We start from the raw sequence: 25,162 nt of genomic DNA on the forward strand, positions 1-25,162 counted from the left end.
GTAGTCACATTTAATGTTATACATTAAATCCTCAAACTTTAATTCACAGCTGAAAGTTAGATTGGAGTTTCTTGAAAAAGTGAAGACCAGAGTCAGACACACCTGGAGCCAAACCCTGACTGCATCACTTACCGACCATGTAATCTTCGGAAGCAGCTCGTCTGTGAAACAGGACCTAATGATTCTACTGCCCCTGCCTGCCAAGCACGATCTTCGGGGAAGATGGAAGCCTCTGACCCATGATGGCCATGCACTGGTTGTTCCTCACCCCCTACTCTCAATAAAGTTTGTTTTCATTCTTCAGGACTTAACTCATGTTTTCACGTCTTCATTTCCCTGCCTTAAGTTCTTCCTTCTCCAGCTCCCTAGCACTATGCACAATGTCCCACACAGGATTGGTCATTTTCTAGCACAGTGTGCATGGAAGTGATAAGAACTGCGGCTAGGGATCGTCTCATTTTGGCTCCTCCAGTGTACCGTGCATAGGAGATGCTCAGTAACATCTCCCTTGGGTAATTAATAGAAAACAAATAGACAAAGAAACCCAGACTGAAAATAAAACATGCTGTAAAAACTTACTTTGAAAAAAAAAGGGCGGGGGGGGTGCCTGGGTGGCTCAGTTGGTTAAGCGACTACCTTTGGCTCAGGTCATGATCCGGAGGTCCTGGGATGGAGCCCCACACCGGGCTCCCTGCTCAGTGGAGAGCCTGCTTCTCCCTCTCCCTCTGCCTGCTGCTCTGCCTACTTGTCCTCTCTCCATCTCTCTGTCAAATAAATAAATAATAATCTTTAAAAAAAAAAAAACCACAGATTTTAAGTCACCTATAATCTCAGTAACATTAAATACCAATTTTAACGTTTGATGCCTTTCCTCCTTCCAGGTGGGAGGAAGAAAGGAAACAAGCATGAAGTACAGTAGAAAAAGAATCAGGAACCCAAGCCCTATTACTCCTGTATTATTTCTACCTCTGGAAAATGTTTTGTGTATTTATTATTAAACACATCACCTTAATTAAGATGTTCTAGTGTAGCAGTCTACCAGATGGTCATACTCAATTATAGGTAACAAGACATACTCCAAAGTGAAATATGAAATTCTGGATGAAAATAAATGTCACCCTCTGTGGTGTTTACTGATGCTCTTCACCAAATACTTCTAGTTCTCCCTCCAGAAATATGATTTCACTTCCCATGCTCTCGTGAGGTTAGGTGCCACCATGTGCCTTTCTCAGGTCAATGAAAGGTAAACACAGCCGACATATGCCATTGCTTCCAGTCTTCAAGAGCCAGAGCAGAACCTACGATGTTCTCCTTCTCCTGCCTTGGCAACATGAAGGACAGAGATGGGGTCTCCCTCAGCCTGGACGCAGCTGCTGTAGAGCAAAGCTCCCAAGCCAGCCTATGCAGGACGCGTGGTCCAAGCAAGAAATCAACTGTTGCTGACTGCAGAAACTAAGACTTGAGTCTGTCTGTTACCCCCACATACTCTAGCTTTCTGATACACACTGCATAAAGAAGTTTAGTCTTTCTCTACATCATCCCAATCCCCAGTTTTGAGAATGTTGTGCACAAAGTAGGGACTCAGGTTTATTAGCAAAATTTTTAAATATGGAATGAATTTCAGGATATCTTAAGGGGGGGGGGGGTCCAAAGCTTAGCAAAATAACCAAGTATTTTCAATGAGATTTTAAAAATTGAAGTAGCGGGCGCCTGGGTGGCTCAGTGGGTTAAGCCGCTGCCTTCGGCTCAGGTCATGATCCCAGGTCCTGGGTTCGAGCCCCGCATCGGGCTTTCTGCTCGGCGGGGAGCCTGCTTCCTCCTCTCTCTCTGCCTGCCTCTCTGCTTACTTGTGATTTCTCTCTGTCAAATAAATAAATAAAATCTTTAAAAAAATAAAAAATAATAAATAATAAAAATTGAAGTAGCTACACATAAAAAAAGGCGCCTGGGTGGCTCAGTGGGTTAAAGCCTCTGCCTTCAGCTCAGGTCATGATCTCAGGGTCCTGAGATTGAGCCCCGCGTCCAGCTTTCTGCTCAGCAGGGAACCTGCTGCCCTTCCTCTCTCTCTGCCTGCTTCTCTACCTACTTGTCATCTCTGAGGTCTGTCAAATGAATAAATAAAACCTTAAAAAAAAAAAGGCTAAAATATGTAGCACAGTATAAAAACGACAGCGTGCTATCACTCCCCTATTCACCCAAAATAAATCCTTCCTCTACTTCCTCACTCTGCTGGGGCCAACAACTGGGCCTCAGGTGGGATTCCAAAGAACACCGCAGGTCATCACTCCCAATCCACTGGGGTTGGCCCTCAGTGTGAAATCTATCTGCCCTCTCTAGGGGTTCTGTATTATCATTCTCACACTAGGAAAAACCCAAGCCCCGGAGATAAACTGGTTGCCCACAGTGGTGCAGACTACTGGCTGTTTCTGGAGCATTCACTCCCTCCCTCACCAACAACACTCTCCATCCACTCTAGGCAGCCATGCACTCAGCTAAAGGACTACAATCCCAGCCTCCTTTGCACCACACACGGCCATATGACTAGGCTCCAACCAATTACAAACAAGCTGAACCACGTGGTACTTCTTACAAGACCGTTTTGAAGACAGGAATTGTGCCCTGGGTCTACTCTCCCTCCATTCTACTTCAATGGATGTGGATGTAATGAGTGGTCCTCAAGGAGCCATCTTGGAACCTGAGGGCAAAGGCCACATCCTAGAGATGTCCGGGCAGAGAGATAACACCAATGGAGTCACTGGTGATCTCGCAGCGCAGGGACGCCACACCAGCGCTAGTGCCTACCCTCCAGGCTTTGATGGGAGAGAAATAAACCTTCCTATCCAAGTCACTGTTAAAGGCAAACCTACGCTAGACCCAGGAATATAACCCAGTACCCGACACAAGGGCCCATAACCCGCAGATGTGTAGAAGGTCAAGAAAGTAAAATCAGGGGCGCCCGGGTGGCTCAGCGGGTTGAGCCGCTGCCTTCGGCTCGGGTCATGATCTCGGGGTCCTGGGATCGAGCCCCGCATCGGGCTCTCTGCTCAGCGGGGAGCCTGCTTCCTCCTCTCTCTCTGCCCGCCTCTCTGCCTACTTGTGATCTATCTCTGTCAAATAAATAAATAAAATCTTTAAAAAAAAAAAAAAAGTAAAATCATATCTTTTGAAAGCTGAAAACCATAATTATTTTTTCCATTTTTATTTTATTTATTTTAATTATAGTCTGAGCTACACTGTGACAGCTACATTTTTAAATACCATTTAAATTCCCCAATAATAAAAATCCACTTCTATTTCAAAATACCTTACTGAAATGAGGGGCAAAGGTTAGGGGCAGCCTCATTCAACTATCTCAGTAAAAGAAGCTGGAAAACAATAATGATTTTTACAATTTGTATCTCCAATAGTTTTTGTTTTTATAGTTTCTTAATTCACAAAATCATCTGCTTCCATTTTATACCGATACCTAACAAACCACCACAAAATCTAACAGATTAAAACTACCAGATTTTATTCACTCATAATTTTGCAATATGGAAGGTACTCAGCTGGCTGGTTCCTCTGCTAGTTTTACCAGTGGTCACTTTTGTAACTGCATTCAACAAGGAATTTGACAACGGGCTGAACTCAGCTGGGACACTGGCAACCGGGCCTCTCTTTTTCACTGTGGTCCAGAATCCCCGCCTGTGCACATGGTCTCTCCAGCAGGGCAGACCTACCTTCTTACATGGTGACTGGGGCTCCCAAGCAGGCAAGAGTTAAAAGTTCCTGGCCTTCTTAAAGCCTAGGCCCCAAACTAGCACAGTGCCATTTTTGCTGCATTCTACTGGTTAAAGTGAGTCACAGGGCTAGACAAGACATATGGGGAGGTGACCATACAACAGCATAAATCCCAGCCGCCATGGTTCACTGGGGGGTCACCAACATAATAGACTACCTTCTCTCCCGGCATTTACTGTGCAGGTTAAGACCCTGATGTATGAGCTACAGCATGCTATCACCTCTCTGAGTCTCAGCTACCTGCAAAATGAGGGGTTAGATGAAGTGTTCTTAGAATGCTCATCTGGTTTTCCCATTTTATGAGTCTCTAAGTATGTAAGAGACTGATAAGAGAAAAACTTGGCCATACCAACCAAATTCAATCTTGGCAGAACAATTAGATGATGAGAGCTTTAAGGTTAAAAATGTAATTAGTTCTTTAAAATTTACTTTATATCTAACTGGGTGCCTACTCCAGACATGTGGTATATGCCACTAGGATCCTCAAGATCAGGAAATCAAGGAAGTTATTTGTTTGTTGCTAGGCTCCACTAAAAGATGGAATTAACAAAATCACACACACTCCTATGACCACTGGCTATGCTGCTTCTAATGTAAATGATTACATGGAAATGTAAAGATTAAAAATGACTCAGGGGGCACCTGAGTGGCTAAGTGGGTTAAGCCTCTCTCTTCAGCTTGGGTCATGATCTCAGGGTCCTAGGATCGAGCCCCACATCGGGCTCTCTGCTCAGCAGGAAGCCTGCTTCTCCTTCTCTCTCTCTGCCTGCCTCTCTGTTTGTGATTTCTCTGTCAAATAAATAAATAAAATCTTTAAAAAAAAATGACTCAGTATGAAAGACATAATCATTTTAAAACCACCTGATAGGAAGTCTCAATTAGGAAGACCTACTAATAAAAACAGAGTTGGCAGAATTATAATATAAAAAGATCACTATGACCACATTCACAAGTTTGGACAATAAAAAATTTTTAATAATTCTGTAGTAACGGTACTATATATACAGCTTTGAGGGAACTGCTTTTTGTTGTTCTTCATGTGTTCCTCATAATAAACATTCTATAGAGATTTCTGCTGACCTAGCTTTTTTATCTTTCTTTTTTGTCTTTATTAGGGACAGCTGTACAGAAAGGAAATCTTTATTGGCCCCCCCCTACCCCCAATAACTACTACATTATTTTATGCCATGACATTTTTAGAGTGAGTTTGGCATCTCATCACTTGTCTGTCACTAACAAGTTCTAGGATATCAGGCAAATACTTGATTGATGGTAACTCATGAGAGCGGCAATAACAAATATTAACCAATTCTTATAACAGTACCTCCTAATAATAGCACTTAGCTTGTGCCAGACACTGTTCTAAATTCTACAAATACACAAATTCACAACAATCCTAAACCAGGTGTGCTAGAATGTGCACTTTGCAGATGAGACAACCAAGGCAGCAAACAGTCCAGTAACTTCCCAAGACCGAACAGTGAGTGAGTAGTGGCTCTTGATTTGAATGCAGGCAACCTCGGTGCCAGAATCTGTGATGTACCCCAGAACTTGGTTTTCTCATTTTGTAAAACACAACTATGGTTTTAAGCTATTGGCTTTTTAAAAATTGCACAGAGGGGCTCCTGGGTGGCTCAGTCAGTTAAGCATCCAACTCTTGATTTTGGCTTGGATCATGATCTCAGGGTCATGGGATCGAGCCCGCATCCAGCTCTGCGCTCAGCACAGAGTCTGCTTGGGACTCTCTCCCCTCTCCCTGCCAGCTCTCTAAAATAAATAAACAGTGCATAAATGTACATACAAGATTATATATTCCACAGAAGTATTAATGATGCTATGTATTCTTTCAAATAATTTTCTCCACCCAAAATACATCCATAGTTTGGGGTTGTGTGCTCTTTACTAAATAGAGTTAGTACTAAACTTACTGCTTCGCAACTTTCAGAAGGTTTTCCCTCAAGTCAACAAATACATCACAGACATTTTCCCACTTTGGTACCGACAGGTCCACCTCTCTGTCCTGAGAAAAACTTCCTGGCGGTCCACCGATAGGTGTTTTGCTGTAGCCAATTCTCTATTCATTTTCTACTTTTCTCTGCTGCCATGAACTTCCTTGCACATACTTGCCCATTTGTAGGAACATATTCTGATTTCCTTCCTCATTTTTATGGGCTTTCTTGGTCCCTTCCCGCCCCACCATCATGTCCTAAGAGAAGTAAGCATCCTAATTCTTTTACTAAATTTCACACGCCCTCCGCATTCTCAGTGATTTCAAGGAAGTTACATCTTTAATCACCTACCCTAATCAAGCTCCTAAACTTCAATGCTACACCGCCCAAACACCCCCAGATGTCTCTATCACCTCAACATCTATGGCAGAAACTTCAAAACTCCTCTTCTGCATTGACTGAAATTTCTCTTCTTTTCCAACCACTTTACCAACAATATACCATCTGCCTTGATCAACTCACACCATGACTATTGCAACAGGCTGTTAATCTCTGCCTTCAGGTAACTCCTCTCTTCATATTATTACCAGGGCAGCTTTCCTAAAATAATTGCCATCAAATAAACAAGTATTAGAGTACCGACATTCAACTGTATAAAACGCACAGAGAATACAAAGTAATTTAATAACGCTTCTGTCCTCTGGAACATGGCAAACATCTGCTTTTAAGACTTTAATTTAAAAAATAAGATAACCTGGGTATAAAACAGGGGTTGAAGACCTGTAACTTGCTCGCGGTCCACAGATTAAACCTAACCCACAAGGCGTAGTCCCAAATAGTGTTTTAGATCTTAACTGAAGACACTTAAAAAAAGAGAATTCACGTAAAATTCCGAGTTCTCAGTTTCTGTTGAAAAATCAGAATATCTAGGGGCGCCTGGGTGGCTCAGTCGGTTAGGCAGCTGCCTTCGGCTCAGGTCATGATCGCAGGGTCCTGGAATCGAGTCCCACGTCAGGCTCCCTGCTCAGTGGAGAGCCTACTTCTCCTTCTCCCTCTGCCTGCTCCTCTGCCTCCTTGTGCTTTCTCTCCATCTCTCTAATAAATAAATAACATCCTTAAAAGAAAGAAAGAGAAAAGAACAGACAGACCAGAATATCTAAAAGCAACATCTGACAGTCTCACATGGCAACTATCAGCCAGAACATTTTCATTCGCACCTGAGTGAGGCATAGATTCCCAGAACCCTTCAGGCTGTTTTTACTCACCATTTTTCCCCCCCAACTCAAGGCCTTAAGTTATGTCAGCTGTCATTCAGGATCTTACAAGCTGCATGTAATCATTTAAATTACCTACCTGGTCCCTGTAAACAGTTTATAACCCCTGCACTACAAAGCCTGAACTCATTAGCCTGGCATTCAAGGACCATCATGGCACGGCCCCAAATCCCACATTAAGCCTCTGTTCTAGTCACACTCCACCAAGAAAACACGTTTTACACTTCCCGCCTCAATAATTTCACTCACAGTGCTGCCCCAGAACACTCTCTTTTGCACTGCACTTGGCTAAATCTTATCAATCATTCAAGTTCTAACTCAAGGACTGCTTCCTCCAAATCTTTGCAGACCCCTCTTGGCCACAGCGAACCTTCTTCCAGAGTTGACTGTCCACCCCCAACATACACTTAACATGCTCTTTGAATAAAACATGCCAAATGAAAGACCTAAAAAGTTATAGAACAGTACTTCCCGGACTTCTGAAGCAATTTCAGCATTCGTGTATCATACATAGTTACTACTATCACAAAATTAGCAGCAAAAGCAAAGTCAAACAATTTTCCCATCTTTTTTTTTTTTTAAGATTTTATTTATTTATTTGACAGACAGAGATCACAAGTAGGCAGAGAGAGAGGGAGAAGCAGGTTCCCCGCCGATCAGAGAGCCCGACTCGGGGCTCGATCCCAGGACCCTGGGATCATGACCCGAGCCGAAGGCAGAGGCCCCAACCCACTGAGCCACCCAGGCGCCCAATTTTCCCATCTTTTACATGAGACTTTTTTCCTAGACAAAGTGCAAAAAGAGCTGTGTCATTCCTGTTTCTCTTGTGTTCCTAAGTCCTTCAAATTCTGCAAAGAGAGAGAGTGACACTTCCCATCACAAATTCAGAATTGGTCTTTCCACTAAATTTTCACACTAACCACAAACACACATTTATATGCAGGCCACCACCAAAGAGAGAGAGAGAAAAAGAAAAGAAAAAGAAATTGTCCCTATTTCACTCCATAACTTTTGCAACTCACACTGCCAAGAAGTTCTGAAAATAGACACTGTAGCACAAACATGATAAAGACAATTTTTTAAAAAGAGGAGGAAGGCATTAATCAGCTTGCTGAAATTAAAAGACAGGCCAAAACAATAAAGCAAAAAAGGAGAAATACACACACACACACACACACACACACACACACACACCCCCCGGTAAGTTTATTCTATATCAGCTAAAAAATTATGTTTGGTCCAAACATCTCATGGATTAAAAAAATGTATCAAATGGATACAAAAATGTATCCAAGGTATCTCACACCTCCCCACCAGGCAAAAGCGTAGACCACGTCTAATATTAACTGTAACTAAAAACTGACCATTTTTGTTTTGGAAAAGAGGTTTCATGGAAGCCCCTAAGTCATATCTGCAAGTGGCTTAAGGAAACGTCATTGAACAATCACTATCTGCCCAAAGGCAATCTGACTGTGGCCTGGGGAATACCAGGTAGTTTTGCAAAAAGGTGGGGGAGAGGGGAAGGTAGAGTAGTGTGTTTGTCACCCTGCAAATGGCCTAAATATCTGCCATGGCAGAATTAACTGAGACAGTAGGAAAATGTATTAAACCGCTGTTTTCAGAATGGGAAAAGAAACGATTCTGATACTTTTAATTGTTTAAGTAATAACAACCAATATGCTGAACATAAAATTGTAAGACTAACAACATATTCCCAAAGACTAGAGACTCCATGAGTAAGACCAACAGGACAACAGCAGACTGACTACAGTGAGGTCAGGTTGGAGAACAGCCGCCCTAACAGGTGAAAGGCTGCCATTCCTGGACCAGCTTTTCAATTTTCAAGTACATTAAAACATTTCAATGCCTATTAAGTGCCGGAGACCAGTAATTGCCAAAATTTCCATGTACCTAAATCTCTTTAAAAATAAGAAAAATAATTACTATCATATAAATTACAAAACTGCATTATCTCAAGAAGCATGAGTAACAGTGGTATCCTCCAACTGTAAACTGTTGCTTTATGAAACTGCATATATTACAACGTAATGCACCTTTTTATTACTTATTTCAAATTCACAGCTATGGAAATGAGGTTTTGTTGGGGGAGGGACCTTACAAATATAGAATAGCAACAGTCATCGGCTGCAGAGCCATTTTTTTGCTGTCCCTTGTATGACATCACTGGTTGTGCCCAATTTTCTACAACAATAAGGCTCAAGGTGGCTTTCTAATAACAGCAATTGCTCTGTGAAAAGAAAGTGGCTCAGAATATAAAGAGGTTTGGGGTGTTTTTGTTTTTGTGTTTTGTTTTGTTTTTTTCAAAAAGAGTCAAGGATAGTGCCTCAGACATCCTATCCTCACCATCTGCTTCTCCACCACCCCACACCCACACCCATCCCATCCCTAACAGTAACTTTGTTGACTTGGTAAAAAATATGGTAGAATGGTAGTCTTCCCAATTTAGTAATGTGAATATATATTCCAAGGAATATATATTCCAAGGAAGGAAAAATAAAAATCAAAGCTTTGGAGAAAGTTTCCTAAATATTAACAGAAAATTAGCCCTCTAGTATGTGCCTACTCTGTGGCAGGAGCTTCTTCACCAATGGAAAGATCTATACCTCTGATAAAGATTATGAGCTACTCCAAATAACCAATTAGATAGTCCTTACTGTTAAGGAGAACTTTCAAACAATGTAATTTCAAACAAATGTAAATTTCATTTTTGACTTCACATTTGGGCAACAGGAAATCCTTATTTATATACCTACTTTTCAAACTCAGCTACAGCTTCAGTTCAAAATTCTTAATTTTAGTAAACAATTTTAAGATAACAATAGTTAACCAAAACTAGTAACTATATAGCCTATGCTTTTTAAACAGAATAAGACAAAATTTATCTAACAGTATAAAACAAGAAAATGCTAAGTTTACTTACCTAATTATTAAAAATTCAAACTCAAAGAAAGTATAATTAGCAGTGCATGGTTACCCTCTTTTTCTAAATCCAAAGAAAAACACACAAACACACTTTTAAGCAGTGTCATAAGACATTTTCTTTAGCACAAAACAACCCACTTACTGACCATCTAAATAACATGCACAATTTAAAAACTTGTATCTCCACTGCATTTCAGAAAAAAAAAATATTAATTTTCATTCCTTAGGTAATTACTTGCAATCCCCTGTAATTTCAGCATTTACAAACCTAATTTACATTTGGTACACTGCACTTTCACTTTCAGGATCTTCACTACCCAACTGCAGGGTCTTTTCTGCATGCATCCCCAACACTGTATAGAGAAACACAATTGAAAACCCTCCCACTTGCTTTCCAGCTCACATATTAGTTCCCACTTACATGTTTCTAAAACAAGCAGAGTCCACTCCCTTCAAAAGGCTCACCAAATTTTTTAAAATTCACTAAAAAGTTTGAAATCATCAAAGTTACCACTAAATTATGTGTGAGGAATGCTGTACCAGTTCTGAAACCCAAGAAAGAAAACTCTCTTAAGACTTACAATTGTACTAAGCATGTGTAGAAATTTTCAAATTTCTCAAAGGGGTACTTTTTCTTTATACATAAAATGAGATAAAAATAATACAGAGGTAATACCCCAATCCAACCTTTCTTCCGGTGCACCCAGGGGTTGCACTAATGCAAATGAACTCACTTCGATCTCAGGGAGCTATGCAGGTGTGTTTGGCCTGTGGGTTTGTGTGTTTGCTTGTGTGTGTGCACGCGTCGTGCACTTGCATGTGTATGAGTGAGGGGGTGACAACAAATAGGTCTACTCTTCCTAGAGTAAGAATTTAAAAGGAAATCTAGAATATACATTAACCCCAAATTAATACTGAGAAAGAAACCAAGAAGAAATAGTCAAAACGGGAAGCAATTAACTTAAAACCCTAATACGGCTGGACATGCGTTGCTTTAAAGGATACAAAAAAGTGACAAAGTTTAAAGTTACTTAAAACTCCATCTTTCTTCTCCAAATTCACTCAATCGGGGAATAATAAGGGCATTTTTACACCAGACGTTTCATTACAATCCTCGCCAGTGGCATAATAAACCGCAACTTTGTACCACAAAGAAGCCAGTGCAATAGTGTATCTATGTCCTGTCCTTGTTTCTCTCACGATTTGTCATAGGTAGGTAAGAGCTGGAAATAAAATATGGAGGCAAGCAAGTTAAAGGGCCTGAATCATTTTCACAGTAAAAGGAGAGCAAAGCAAAAAAAAGAGAACTGCAGCCGGGGCTCCATGAGTTTGCCACAACGGGGCCCTCCTCTGCCTCGGTGAACCCTACTACGTTGACTATGCATCACCAAACATAACACTAATGTTACTAAACCGGTGCGCCCGAAAGACAACAAAACACCAGGCTCTCCACGAGCGTGCCGCTCTCCTGCGCGTCCCCGTGCACCCTTCCACTCCCGACAGTTCAATGAGATGATCCTAGCATGAAATGAGTAAGCAACACACGCCATTCTACAACTTCCGAAGGCGTTCGCAGGTCTCCCCCAGCACCCTCCCGAGCCACGAGCGCGGAGCGGCTCCCCGCTACCGAAACCGGTTTCTTAGTTTCCAGGCCAAGTGGCCGCAGAACCATTTTGCAAAAAGGCATTCCCGGTCCTCGAGTAACCCCGGTCTAAGTCCTCGCGCCCGCTGGAAACCAAACGAAAGCCCTGGCCGAGCCGGTACCGGCTCCGAGCGACGACTCCGAGGGAAGTTCGGCGACACTTGCATCTGTCTTCTCCCTGCACAAACGTGCTCTCGCTACTCGGCCTGCTGCGGGGATCCTGGCTCCGCTTCCAAAACTTCTGCACGCTCCGGCCGCAGCCGGCGATCTCCCGGCAGCCGAGCTCCCCGGCGCCGGGCAGTGCGGGTCGGGGTGGGGGAGGGGAGGAAGAAGTCGGGCGACTTCCTAATATATCATTAAAGGACGAAAGCTCAGGTTCGGGGGCACGAAAAGTTAAAGGGGCAGCAGGCTGACAAAGAGGGGCGGCGCGAGCTCCTCCCGTGCCCTTGTCCCCCAGCGAAGCCGGCGGGGCGACCACCTGGCCCCGGCGCTTTGACAGCTCCGCGAGTGTCCCGCAGCGAACCGCTTTGTAGTTGACAATGCGCTCGCCCGGGGACGACCTGGGCGCGCTCCGCCGTGGCTTTCTGCAGTGACCCAGCTAGGCCGAGGGGAATCGACGAGAAATTTCTCCAAAGCCAGAAGCACCAAGAAAAACCGGCGCCAGGGCCAAACTAAAAAGTAAAGTGTGGCGGCCGCGGCGGCGCGGGCCGTCGGAGCCCCGCCGGGCGGAGCGAGGTGCGGGCGCCCGCGGGAGGCCGGGCCGGGCGGCCGCGCAGGGGGCGCGGGGCGCGGGGCGGGCGGGCGCCCGGGGCCGGAGCCGCGCGGCCGGCGGGCCCCACCCCCACCCCGCGGGGGCGGCCGGGGGCGCGCGGGGGCAGGGGGCCGGGCGCGCCGGTGACAGCTCCGGGCCGGCGCCGCGGCTGGCTCCCGGCCTGGCTCCCTCACACTCAACTTACTTCTTTCTGGCTCTCTGGAAAGGGGAAGCGCCATCTTTGCGAGGCCGGCCCCGAGGTCTTTTGTCTGCGGCTGCGGGGCTCGGGGCCGGGGCTCCGGGCTCCTCGGGGGGTGGTGGCGGCGGCTGCGGCTGCTCCGCGCTCTTGTCCTCCTCCGACGACATCCTAGTCACCAGGAAAGACACATGGATCCCGGTCCTCCTCCTGGGGGGCTCCTCCCGCCGCCGCCGCCGCGGCCGCCGCCGCCGCTGCTGCTCGGGTTCCTCCTCCCCGGCTCAGCCTCTCGCATTTCCCGCAGCCCCGGGAGCAGCAGCAGGTACCGGGAGAGGCGGCAACATGGAGCGAGCAGGACACGCACTCACACACATACGCGCGGGCGCGCGCACCTCGGCGCGCAGGGGCCGGGCGGGGGGCGGGGGGCGGCGGGCGGGGCGCGGGCGGGAGGGAGGGGCCGGCCGGCCGGGCGGGAGGTGCGGGCGGCGGCGGCGGCAGCGGGCGGGGCGCGGGCGCGGGCGGGGGCCGGGCGGTGCGGGCGGGCGGGCGGGCGGGCGCGGGGCGGGGCGACTGAGGAGGGGTGCGGGGGGCGCCGGCCGGGGCTGCGCCCACGCCCCTCCCCCAGCGCCCGCGGGAGGGAGGAGAAAGGGGCCGCGGCGCGGGGGGCGGCGGGCGGGCGGGGGGTCGCGGCCCCGCCGGCCGCCCCTCCCCCGCGCGGGCCGCGTCAGGCCGGGCGGCGGCGGCGAAGTTTTGACAGCTGCTCCAGTTGTTGTTGTGGGTTCCGGGCTGCGCGAGCGCCGGCCCCTCAGCGCCCGCGCCCGCCCTCCCGGGCCGGGGAGGAGGAAGTTTTGCGGGTGTGCGTGTACCACACACAGACACACACACACGACCGTGGCCGCCGCGCCGGGTCTCCCCCGGGCGCCCCGCACCACAGACCTCTCAAACTCGCAGCCGTCTCGCCCACACACGGCCGCCGCGACGCCCCCGCCCCCTCCCCCACTCCTCCGCCCCACCGCCCCCCGCGCGCCGCCGCTGCCACTCACAGGGCTCGCTCCGCGCATGCGCCGCTCGCGGATGCGCCGCCGCCGCTGACCTCACCGCCCCTCCCCCGCCCCCGCTCCCTCCGCCCGCCTCCCCCCACCCCTCGTCCCCCGCCCTTCTCTCTCCTTCTCTGACGCGGCCACGGGGGCTGCGCCTAGACTCCGACTCCGGCTCCGGCTCCGGCTCCGGCTCCGGCTCGCGCCAAGCTGCGGAAGCGGCGATCCGGGATCGGGGTCCAGGGACGGCGCGGTGCGCGCCGGGGGAAGAGGAGGGCCGCGGCGGCGCTCCAACCGCGCCGGGGCTGCGGGCGAGCCGCCGGCCGCGGAGCAAGCTCGGCCCCCGCCCCGGGCGCCGCCGCGCGGCCCCCCGCGCCCACCCGCCCGGCGGCCCGAGCTCGGAGCCCACGGGCGTTCCCGCCGCCGTCGCGGACGCGGAGAGCGGCACGACTTCGCCGCTATCCGATCCCGGGGAGAGTTTGGCGACCAGAACGTCCTTTTCAAACGGGCCCGAAAGGGCTCCTCGAGCTGTCAGACAAACAGCGGTGACAGGTCGGGGAGCGGCGCGCGGAGAGCCGCACACGCCAGCCAGAGCCCACGACCAGGGACCGGCACCGTGTCGGGACGCCCTGGAGGGCGGGGGTCTCAGCCCCCGCGGCGCAGAGCCGGCAGCGGGAGAACGGGCGCGGGGAGGGGCGCTTCCCGGGGGGGGGGGACGGTCGCCCCCGGGGTCCTGGGGGCGCCCTCCTCCGGCGGGGGGCGACCCTTTCTGCTTTCCCTCCCACTCGCGACCGCGCTGCGTGCGGATCCGGCAGCACCTGCGGAAGCGCGGAGACGAGCCGCGCAGTCGGGGTTGCCCTCCCGCCGGCACGCGGGCGCCCCCGGGCAAGGCCACTCGCCGTCCCCGCTGCGCCGAGCGCGGCTCCGGCGGCGCGTCCCGGCTTCCCGGCCGGGCTGCTGTCCTCCATGACTCCCGAGCGCCCGCGCGTGAACTTTGAATTGTGCCCCTCTCCGGGCAAAGTATACACAGGGTGATTTCCAGAGCCGGTTCTCGCTGAAAGCAGCTCTTTGAAATGGCTGAAACGAGGACTATAATAAGACAGTCATTGGGATTCCTGCAGGGTTCAATCCCTGCTGGCTTGGTTCAAGTTTACTAAATTTACAGCAACAGGAATTCTGAGATTGGGGCGAAGCTGACTTGGTGAATGCAAACCATAAATTAAAAGTGTCTCACTATTAGAAATTCAGCACGTATATGTCTAATAGTAAATTATGAAGCAGTGTATGTACAGTCTTTTCATTACTTTTTTTCCTGCACATTACATTTTCAAAAATCAGATTATTGATCCAAATGTTTATCTGTGTTCATTACTGAGATTAGAGCAGTCCTGTCCGGCTCTGAGTTTCACATGCACAAAATTATCTATCAGGGTAATTTACTTCAGTCTATTTCTTCAGCATAGGGAGAATTTAAGAGTCAGTACGTGCAAACTGCAAGTCACTCCTGCTGGGGAGAAGTTTTTAAAGGAAACAACTAGGGACTGGACAGAAAAGTGGGTAGAATGGAGGTAAAGGTGAGAAATAGGTTTGTGTACTGATGCTTCTGGAAAGAAAAGATGATGGATAGTAAGCCCAGCCTTAAATCTCCATTCCTTTGGCTGCTGTGAGCAGACAAGCAGTTGGGATCTGTTGAAACAGGATAGCAGGCTTGTCAGCCTGAAGTGATCATGGGCAGAGCAAATAAAATATTACTCAGGATGAAAAGGATGGATTCAGGGGCGCCTGGATGGCTCGGTGGGTTAAAGCCTCTGCCTTAGGCTCGGGTCATGGTCCCAGGGTCCATGGGATCAGGCCCCACATCAGGCTGTCTGCTGGACTGGGACCCTGCTTCCTCCTCTCTCTCTGCCTGTCTCCTCTGCCTACTTGTGATCTCTGTCAAATAAATTTAAAAAAAAAAAATCTTTAAAAAAAAAAAAAAAGGAAGGATTCAAAGAATACTTGTTTAACATAAAGGTCCTCCAAACGTTCTTGCATGTCCAGGATCCAAATTTTGGAGCTCTGAGACCACAATGGCAAAAAGCCAGGAGTCATGTACCCAAGGTTACTCAAAATTATAAGATCAGAAAGGCATAAGTGTCTAGAAGCACCAAATGCAAAAAGAAAAAAAATTTTTAAAAACCTACTTTTTCAAAATTACACATGCAGGAATTTTTAAAACATGGTAGATATGTACCAAAATGTTAACAGCAATAATCTCTGAAGGTCTGGATCACAAGGGACTTTCACTTTCTATATTACATTTTTCTACAATGTTTGAATCTTTCAGAGCACATGCAGTATAATAAATGCGTATTAAATATTTAGAATGTGGTTTGGGGGGTGAGGATTGTCATCTACACCAAAGAAAAAGCAATGTCTCATGGAACTAAGCAAAATAAGAACCTCAAAGTATCTAGCAAAAAACTGATGATAAAAATTCACAGTACAGTACCCATTCTTACTAATTGGAAGCCTATAAATGTCATTGATAGGGCCTTTATTTAGAGTTTGTTTTGCTTTGTTTTAGTGAATGTAAAATATTTATCAGTCTCTCCCATAGGTTCAGTATAAATTGTCTCTCTCTCTCTCCCTCTCTCTTTTTTTTCCCCATAAAGTCTTAAACTCCTTAGCGTTTGTTAGGAACCAAATTTACAGTTGTAGAGGACCACTGAAAACTTAAATTCTAGATTTTCTGATCTTTATGTTCATATTTTTACTGTTAAAGTTACACTTTAAAAAGTTGCAGTCATAGGCTGTCAATTTTTGTCCTTTTTCAATGAAAAAAGTTTTTAAAAATTCCAGGACATGTGGCTCACCCAGTCAGTAGAGCATGTAACTCTTGATCTCAGGGTTGTGAGTTTGAGCCCCATGTTATGTGTAGCGATTGCTTAAAAAATAAAAATTCAAAAGAAAGTCAGTCATTTAACTTTAGTTCATATTTAGTCCACAGTGTGTTTTTAGCTTTGAAAATTCTTATTGCTGTACATGAGTTATTTCAGTAATGCATACCATGTACCTGTTGGACAGAAAAATTAAAGAAACTGAGAAATAATTAAACAGAATATTCACCTTCAAAAATAGTTTGTGCAGGGACACTTGGGTGGCTCAGTGGGTTAAAGCCTCTGCCTTCGGCTCAGGCCATGGTCTCAGGGTCCTAGAATGGAGCCCCGCATCGGGCTCTCTGCGCAGCAGGGAGTCTGCTTCCCCCACTTTCTCTCTGCCTACCTCTCCGCACTTGTGATTTCTGTCTGTCAAATAAATAAAATCTTAAATAATAATTTGTGTATGATTGTGGGGCAAAGTAGGTGTTGGGCAGCACACTTCATATAGACAGGAATCTTGCCCTCCAGGGGTCTATGCTTTAAGCCTGGCACTACTTAGCAAGATAAACACAAAAAGGGCAAGCAGGCAACTGAAAAATAAACATGGGAAAACATACAAATAGAAAGATTAAATATTTACATCCATTGTGTACAAGACCATAGTTTTAATAGAAATGCATCTGGGCATATGGGGGCAAGGGCAGAGGTGGAGAAGTCATCAGACAACTATGTTTAGAAGAGGGATATAAAAACATTGTGCCAGCCAGTGTTATAAACTAGAAACCCTACTCCAGCGTCCCCAGCGCCCCTCCCACCCCCCGACACACACACACTCTTAAGTTCCTCTCCTTTATTGATGATACGAGACTACTACTGCATTAGTTTCCCAGGACTGCCAGAAGCTGGGGCCTTAAAACAACAAAAGTTTACCCATTCACAGTTCTGGTAGCCAGATGTCCCAAATCAAGGTGTTGGAAGGACTGGTTCCTTGTGGTAGGCTCTAAGGAAGAATCTGGTCTATGCCTCTCAGCTTCTAGTGGTCGCCCACAGTCCCTTGTGACCTCGGGAGAGGCATCACTTCCAAGGCCATCTTCTCTCCATATCTCTGTGCCCTCACATGATGTCTCTGAGTATGTGTCTCTCCGCTTCTTGTATGAACACTAATTCTATTGGAATAAGAATGCACCCTACTGCAGTATGACCTCATCTTAATTAAGTGCATCTGCAACAATCTTATTTCCAAATAAGGTCACATTCTGAGGTTTGGGGAAGGATGTGAATGTTGGGGGGACAACATTCAACCCAATTTAGCTACCAAACAGCTTATCTTGGTGCCTACCCATCTTAGCAGATTGAAATGTATATTATTTTTTTTTAAAGTGTATTTAATGGGTTAACTGCATGCAAAGTTTTCTGGGCACAAGATATTCACATTTATTTTACACCTAATCAATTTACCTGTGGGATAAATAAAATTCAAGCAAATTTAACAGTGACAGTGTTCACACAGTAGTAAGTAAAATTGTGATTTAATATTTCCTTGGTCAGTTTGATCTATATAAGGGTAGATCAAAAAATTTCGATCCAAAATGTATGGTTTGGAGCCTGTTTTCAAGAACAAAGACAAAGAGCAGATCCTCACTTTCCCTGGGTTGTGAGGCAAAATGGACAAAGACCCAACATAAAAACATGTACCTTTATGATGGAAATGTAACTCAAGAGTCCCAGCCATCTCTTTTCATGTTGAAGTCTAAATTCCTTGGCATAGCCGCCTAAGCCTGCCACTCCCCAGCCAAAGTGTCCATCCCCTCTACCTGCACCCCTTCCTCCTCACAGTGAGCTCCAGCAGTCAGAACTACCTTTGGTGGACCACAAACTTCACTGGGCTGTCCCAATTCCCTTCCCATCTCACGTGGCCAGTCTCTGCTTCTTTAGATGTGACTTCCATCCCTGACCACGGCTCTCCCCATGACAATGACTCTGTGTCCCCCCAGGCCCCCATGCTTCCACAACACCCATGTTTTCCCCATCACAGCTCTCAAAGCCTAGAATGTATCTCACCCTACGCCCTTGTAGAGACGGCCGCCCTTTTCTGCCTTACTCATCTTTGATCTCTATAATTTAGCAGCAGCTCAATAAATAGTTGTGGAGTAAGTGAAATAAGTGGGAAAACAGGTGAAGTCTAAGAGAATGAGCTAAGACAATGCCTTACAGGAGTGTCTATTCCCCTCCCCATACATCCACCAGGAGTGTTTACTTTTTAAAAAGAAATTGTATCTTTATAATAATGTAAACATGCATACTTTGCTACATTTTGTGTCAGCTGTTATATTTCTATAAAGAAACCCCACTTCTCATCTTCACCTCTATACCCAACATTTATTATATGATACTCTTCTTAGGGTTACTAGCTTCCAGAAGCCTGGGTATGGAGGCTCATACCTCTTCCTAAAGGAGTCTCCAAAATCAAAAGAGGTCAGAAGAGTTGTCCACGGTCTTCAGACAGCATAACATCTCCTTAGAAACATTTCTTCCCTTCGATATAATGTTGAAGGGGAAATGATAACAGAATAAATTACATAAAATGTATCATACAGTCCACTTACAGAAAACTAGAAATCCATAACAGTCTATGAGTGAATATATGTGCAAGGTAATAATGTTCATCAAAATGCCAACAGTTATTATCTCTGAGCTGGAATTCCAAATGACACTGGCTTTCTTTGTATTTTTCTTTTTAACTTTTATAATGAATAGCTATTATTTTTACAAAAGCTATCAAGTTGTTTTTCAAAGAAAAGAAGTTTTCTCCAAAATTATCTCCATTTTAGCCTTAATTATATTTCAGTCTCACAAAATTTTTTTTCATTTTTCTTTCTTGCTATCATCTTCTCTGTGGAAATATTAAAACTATGCCCACCATACAATCATGACTCCTGACTGGTATAATCAGCTTCAGAGCTCTTTTTCATTTCTCCCCCTTGGGGACAGCTGCTATTAAACAAAGTAAAAAGGGTTTTTCCAAACAAAACAAATGGTAATGCTCTGTCTTTCCCCTACTTTTTTTTTTTTTTTAAGATTTTGTTTATTTATTTGACAGGGAGAGACACACACATATAGAGAGAGAGAGAGAGGGAGAACACAAGCAGGGGAAGCAGGAGAGGGAGAAGCAGACTCTCCACTGAGCAGGGAGCCCAATGGGGAGCTCCATCCCAGGACCCTGGGATCATGACCTGAGCTGAAGGCAGACACTTAACCAAATGAGCCACCCAGGCACGTTCCCCGCCCCCCCCCCCCACTCTTAATAATCTTAGTCCCTTCCAGCTGGTGCTCTGCCCCATGCCTACAGAAGTGGTATTCCTGTGGTGCAAATCTCTTCCCCTTCCTGGTGTCCATGTTCCTGTTCTTTTGTAGTCCTCATTCCGTTGAACATAGTAGGTGCTCAATAAAGATTTATTACACTAAAAAAGGAGCCATGGTTACCCCACTAGGCTCTATTTGAGGAAAGGAGGGAGAGTGGGAGCAAGGGAAGGAGGGCTAGAAGGAGGGCTACTGGAAGGAAAGAACCGAATTTCTGGGGATTGAGGATAAGACTTGAGGGGCCTAAATTCATTCCCTGTGGTTTTCTGCCTTTCCCAGCACTGGGAGGCTAGTGACTTGCACTGAGCTGCAAACATTTCTGTTCATTTTTTCTGTAGGCTGTCAGCATCTTTCCCGCCCTTGTCTTGACCTGCCTTTGCCAGCTCGGTGACATCGTTGTCCCTGGGAGGAGGAGCATCACACACCTGCAACCCGAAAGACAGACCGATAAACACGGGAAAGAACCTGGTGGGCAGCACCAGCACCGGCGGCGAAGGTGGCCAAAGCCGTCAGGGCGGACAGATAACAACCGAGCTGGTGTACCTGGCCCTTCACGAGAAAGTAAAACAAAACCCCGCTTCCCCACGCAAAACCGACAACCCACAGGGCAGGAGCCACAGCTTCATCAGGAACTTCAGGCGGGTGGGATTTTCACTTGCTTTCCTCTCCACGGTCTCCCAAGTTGAAATGACACTCTGGGGCCCGGCGCACGCATGTGTCCCTCATCTGCCATTTGACCCGGTCCGACTTCTGCCTGCTCGCGCGCCCACCCTCCACTGCAAGCCTCCTTCTGTGACCTCATTCCCTGCCCCGTTTCCAGGGGCCGTTCTGTGACTTCATCACGGTCACGTCCGTCTCAGCCCCGGAGCTTCAGAGGCCCCAAAGCCCCGTTCCTTGCAGATCAGTCTAGGGAGTGGTGGAGGGCTGGGCTCTCAGCAGATCCTGGAGCGCCCACTTCTCCAGGGCCCGGCTGGGGGGGCATTCGGCTCCTTTCTCCACTGACCCCCCCCCCCCAAGAAGCGTCGGTGCGAGACCCGCGGCCCGGGCGCCCCCCTCCCCCGGCTCCTGCAGCGCCTCGGCGGGCGGGCGGGGCGGGCTCCCGCACTCGGCAGGCGATGGCCGGCAGAGCCACCTCGGCGCCACCGCAGCTGCCCGAGCGCCTGGCGGCCGGGCCGCGGCGGCGCGCGAGGAGCCCGGGAGCGCCGGAGAGGCACCTGCTCGGCAGCGTGCCCGCGGCGCAGACCCTGGCCAGGGTCATCCGGCCTTGCTACGGCCCCCACGGGCGGCAGAAGCTCCTGGTCACCGCCGGAGGAAACACGGTGTTCACGGGCTACGCCGCGGCCATCCTCCGGGCCCTGGAGCTGGAGCACCCGGCGGCGCGGCTCCTGCGCGAAGCGGCCCACGCGCAGGCGGAGGGCCCCGGCGACGGCGCGGCCTTCGTGGTTCTGCTGGCGGAAGCCCTGCTCGGGCAGGCCGAGCACCTGCTGCGCGCCGGCCTGCCCCGCTCCCAGCTGCGCCAGGCCTACGCCGCGGCCACCGCCGAGACCCTGGCCCTGCTGCCCTCCCTGTCCATCCGCTCCCTGGGGCCCTTGGAAGACCCCTTTTGGGCCCTCTATTCAGTGATGAACACCCACGCCGCGCCCCAGATGGACTACTTGGCCAAGCTGGTGGCCCACGCGTGCTGGGCCACCAAGGAGCTGGACGGCAGCTTCCACCGCGAGCGCGTGGGGGTGTGCACCCTGCGAGGGGGGAGGCTGGAGGACTCGTGCCTGCTCCCGGGGCTGGCCTTGAGCGCGAGCCCCTGCGGGCAGGTGACCACGGTGCTGAGCGGCGCCAGGGTGGCCCTCTTTGTCTGCACCTTTGGTCCTGCCAGCCCCCAGGCTCCGGCGACGGCCCGTCTCTCTAGTCCCGAGGACCTCACTAAATTCAGGAAAGGAAATGAACAGTTGATAGACAAGCAAGTAGCCCAGCTGGCAAAAGCATGTATTAATGTGGCGGTGGTTTGGGGGGACATCGATGAGAAGACGCTGGCACAGGCTGACAAGTACGGCATCATGGTGATTCAGGCCAGGGCCCACAGGGATGTGGTTTACTTGAGCCGGGGGCTGGGCACGCCTTTGATGCCCCACCTTCTTCCTCCCCCGCAGCCGGGAAAGTGCCAGAGGGTGTACAAGCAGGAGCTGGCGGAAGGTCTGGCTGTGGTGTTCGAATGGGAATCTTCAGGTACCCCTGCCCTCACCTTGGTCCTCAGGGGGGCCACAGCGGAGGGGCTAAAGAGCGCGGAGCAGGCTGTGTACCACGGCATCGACGCCTACTCCCAGCTGTGCCAGGACCCCAGGCTGCTGCCGGGAGCGGGGGCCACCGAGATGGCTCTGGCAAAAATACTCTCAGAGAAAGGAAGCCGACTGGAAGGGCCTAACGGCCCCGCCTTCCTAGCATTTGCACAGGCCCTTCGGTCTCTTCCGGAGACCTTGGCAGAGAACGCAGGCTTGCTGGTCTCAGAGGTCATGGCAGAGCTGAGCTGCGCCCACCAAGCTGGGAACTTCCTGGTAGGAGTAGGGGCTGAGGGGATAATAAACGTGGCGGAGGGAGAGGTGTGGGACACCCTAGTAGCCAAAGCCCAAGGACTTCGAGCGGTGGCTGATGTGGTTCTCCAGCTCGTGAGTGTAGATGAAATCGTAGTGGCCAAGAGAAGTCCCGCCAATCAGCAGGACTTGAATCCTGTTCCTAAGAAGGCAAGGGAACGGCCGTCTCCCGTGAAAAAGTCAACTCGAAACGCTTAAGTAGCAACATCCTCAATAAAATGTAGATCGCCAAGGAAGGCACAATCACCCCCAAAAAGAATGTTTGCCGTATTTATTCCCTCTGTGCTTGGTACTATCAGAGTCGGTTTCTTTAGATGAATGCAGCAGAAAGGACCACAAGATAAAAGCCCTTTTCATTGATTTATTTCCTTTCAGATTCTTGACTTCTTTCAGTTCCTGTTTCTCTGTCATATTCTGTTCCTCTCCTCCAATGAGAGCAGGATTCAATTCTATTAAAGATTTTTAAATTGAGTACATGGGCTTGGGGGATGCAAAAAAAAAAAAAGAGAGAGAGAGAGAGAGGAACCTCTTTCTGACTGCTTGAGTTATCCCCACACGATATCCTAATAAATGTGAATTTCTGTCCAGATGTCATGTTGGCAATCTGAGAACGTCAGTTCCAGCTCTCAGGGGTGGCTGCGCATTCCTGTTGTGATTATTTGAGAAAAGAAGGGAATGTTGGGGCACCTGGGTGGCTCAGTGGGTTAAGCCTCTGCCTTTGGCTCAGGTCATGATCCCGGGGTCCTGGGATCGAGCTCCGCATCGCATCGGGCTCTCTGCTCAGCAGGGAGCCTGCTTCCCTTCCTCTCTCTCTGCCTGCCTCTCTGCCTACTTGTGATCTCTGTCAAATAAATAAATAAAATTAAAAAAAAAAAAGAAGGGAATGTTACTTTAAGGCAGAGAAGGAGGAGAAGAGGAGGAGAAGGAGGCAAAAGGAAAATGAGCTGGCAGGCAGAAATAAATTCTTGGCATGGATAACAGAATAACACACACCTTAGAAGTGCATAAAAGGTTGTGTAGGTGAGGAGAACTGGGGAGCCCCTGGCACCAGGATAACCCCAGTAGGGCTATGATTAGGGGTGGAGGCCCCTGGGCCTTGAAGAGGGAGTTCGAGTGGAGCTGGGAGCAGAACAGCATGTTATTACCCAAGCCTTTTCCACTTTAACCATCCAAGTTATTCCGCCTCCGGGAAAAGAGCAGAACCTAGGGACAGAACCTAGACGATGGGAAGCTGCGATCTCTTACAATCATTTAAAAAAAAAAATGCTTTAAGTACCTGGCAAGAGAACCAGACTCAAGAAACGAATGTCTTGGGGCACCTGGGTGGCTCAGTGGCTTAAGCCTCTGCATTTGACTCGGGTCATGTCTCAAGGTCCTGGGATCAAGCCCCACATCGGGCTCTGCTCAGCAGGGAGCCTGCTCCCCTCTCTCTCTCTGCCTGCCTCTGCCTGCTTGTGATCTCTCTCTCTCTCTGTCAAATAAATAAGTAAAATCTTAAAAAAAAAAAAAAAAAGGGGCGCCCAGGTGGCTCCGTGGGTTAAAGCCTTGGCCTTCGGCTCGGGTCATGATCTCAGGGTCCTGGGATCGAGCCCCGCATCGGGCTCTCTGCTCAGCGGGGACCCTGCTTCCCCCTCTCTCTCTGCCTGCCTCTCTGCCTACTTGTGATCTCTCTTCTCTGTCAAATAAATAAATAAAATCTTTAAAAAAAAAAAAAAGAAAGAAAAAGAAAAGAAATGAATGTCTTATAGTGGGCATATTAGCTTCAACAAAGCAAAACAAATGTGCAAAGATTTCTTTAAAACCGGGAAGCAGTGAAGTCATGAAAAGCGGGTGGTGAACAAAAGTTGGGAAATGGAAATGTATAGAACCATACTCACCATTTCTCATTTAAGAGATATAAAACATCCTTGGTGTGTCTTGTTTTGTCGCCATCATTATATTTTAGTGAATATAATTAAGTGCTTTCATAGTTCCCCCCTGCCTTCAAGTTCTGTATTGTTCTCATAGTCTCAAATTCCGTAACAATAATGATGCTAGAAATAGCTAAATTTTTAAAGCAGTTCAAACACACTTTTTATACATTTTATCTAATCATTAAGACAAACATATGAGAAAGGAGCTTGTTTAACTTTCAGTTGCAGGAACTTCAGAAAAAAAGTAATTGACCAAAGCCACATAGTACATAGAAGAGAAAAATCCATTCTCTTATTTGTTGTTTTATCACCTAATCTTACATTCCTCTCTTGGGATGTTTTCAGAGATACCACCCCTATGATTACAAAGAAAGAATGTCTCAAAAGGCCTTTTGAAAATTCACAATGTGTTTTTTAAATCAGACAAAAAGCCTTGTTTATTTTATATAAAAGATGGTCCTTGCTCACAGAGAACATTTTAGTTATATATCCAAGACATATGTAATCCAAACAATGTAAGATCATGTATTTTAAAAGTCCTAAGTTTGATATACAGGGGATTTTTCGATAATTTGGGGAGACGTCATATTATAGCAATAACGTCTCCTTTGCTCCTGGACAGACACACAGATACACACATACACCATTTGCATACATGTAAATACAAGTTAAAATGGTCAAGGATAGTCTTAAAAGGGACAAAGAAAGGGACAGCAGACACAAATTTAACTGGCATATGCTGAGAACTTTGAAGGTAATAACACCTGGCCCAAACTTGTACCTTGAGGAGACAGAATTCAGGCATCTAATGGGATGTGCCGGGAAGGGCCTGCTGCTCTGGCTGCTCAGGCCCCTGAACCGCCTTGGTGTC

At 47.8% G+C, this 25,162-nt stretch overlaps 2 protein-coding genes across 5 annotated transcripts in view; one reads left to right on the forward strand and one right to left on the reverse strand.

Annotated features, from left to right (window-relative positions):
- Positions 1-12,957, reverse strand: part of KMT2C (lysine methyltransferase 2C) — a 272,603-nt gene extending 259,646 nt beyond the window's left edge. Inside the window, 1 exon segment of the mRNA XM_047695954.1 lies at positions 12,545-12,957. Within this exon segment, the coding sequence (XP_047551910.1) occupies positions 12,545-12,705 (161 nt within the window). The 5' untranslated portion in view covers positions 12,706-12,957.
- CCT8L2 (chaperonin containing TCP1 subunit 8 like 2) lies at positions 158-22,634 on the forward strand. 4 transcript variants are annotated; one of them, XM_047695950.1, is made up of 3 exons: positions 158-163; positions 7,056-7,061; positions 20,730-22,634. In XM_047695950.1, the coding sequence occupies exon 3, from the start codon at positions 20,909-20,911 to the stop codon at positions 22,574-22,576; it is 1,668 nt and encodes a 555-aa protein (XP_047551906.1). In that variant the 5' UTR covers positions 158-163; positions 7,056-7,061; positions 20,730-20,908; the 3' UTR covers positions 22,577-22,634. The 4 variants fall into 4 exon arrangements, with proteins under 4 accessions (XP_047551906.1, XP_047551904.1, XP_047551903.1 ...); XM_047695948.1 differs by lacking the exons at positions 158-163; positions 7,056-7,061 and adding an exon at positions 11,975-12,323 and having other exon boundaries at positions 20,132-22,634; XM_047695947.1 differs by lacking the exons at positions 158-163; positions 7,056-7,061 and adding an exon at positions 14,063-14,124 and having other exon boundaries at positions 20,132-22,634.
- Positions 22,635-25,162: the final 2,528 nt, after the last annotated feature.

The sequence above is a fragment of the Lutra lutra genome, chromosome 11 (genome assembly GCF_902655055.1).
Source record: "Lutra lutra chromosome 11, mLutLut1.2, whole genome shotgun sequence".
Classification (NCBI taxonomy): Eukaryota; Metazoa; Chordata; class Mammalia; order Carnivora; family Mustelidae; genus Lutra; species Lutra lutra.

Excerpts from the sequence above, each read along its gene's own strand:
- CCT8L2 (XM_047695950.1), top strand. The coding sequence starts at position 20,909 with ATGGCCGGCAGAGCCACCTCGGCGCCACCGCAGCTGCCCGAGCGCCTG.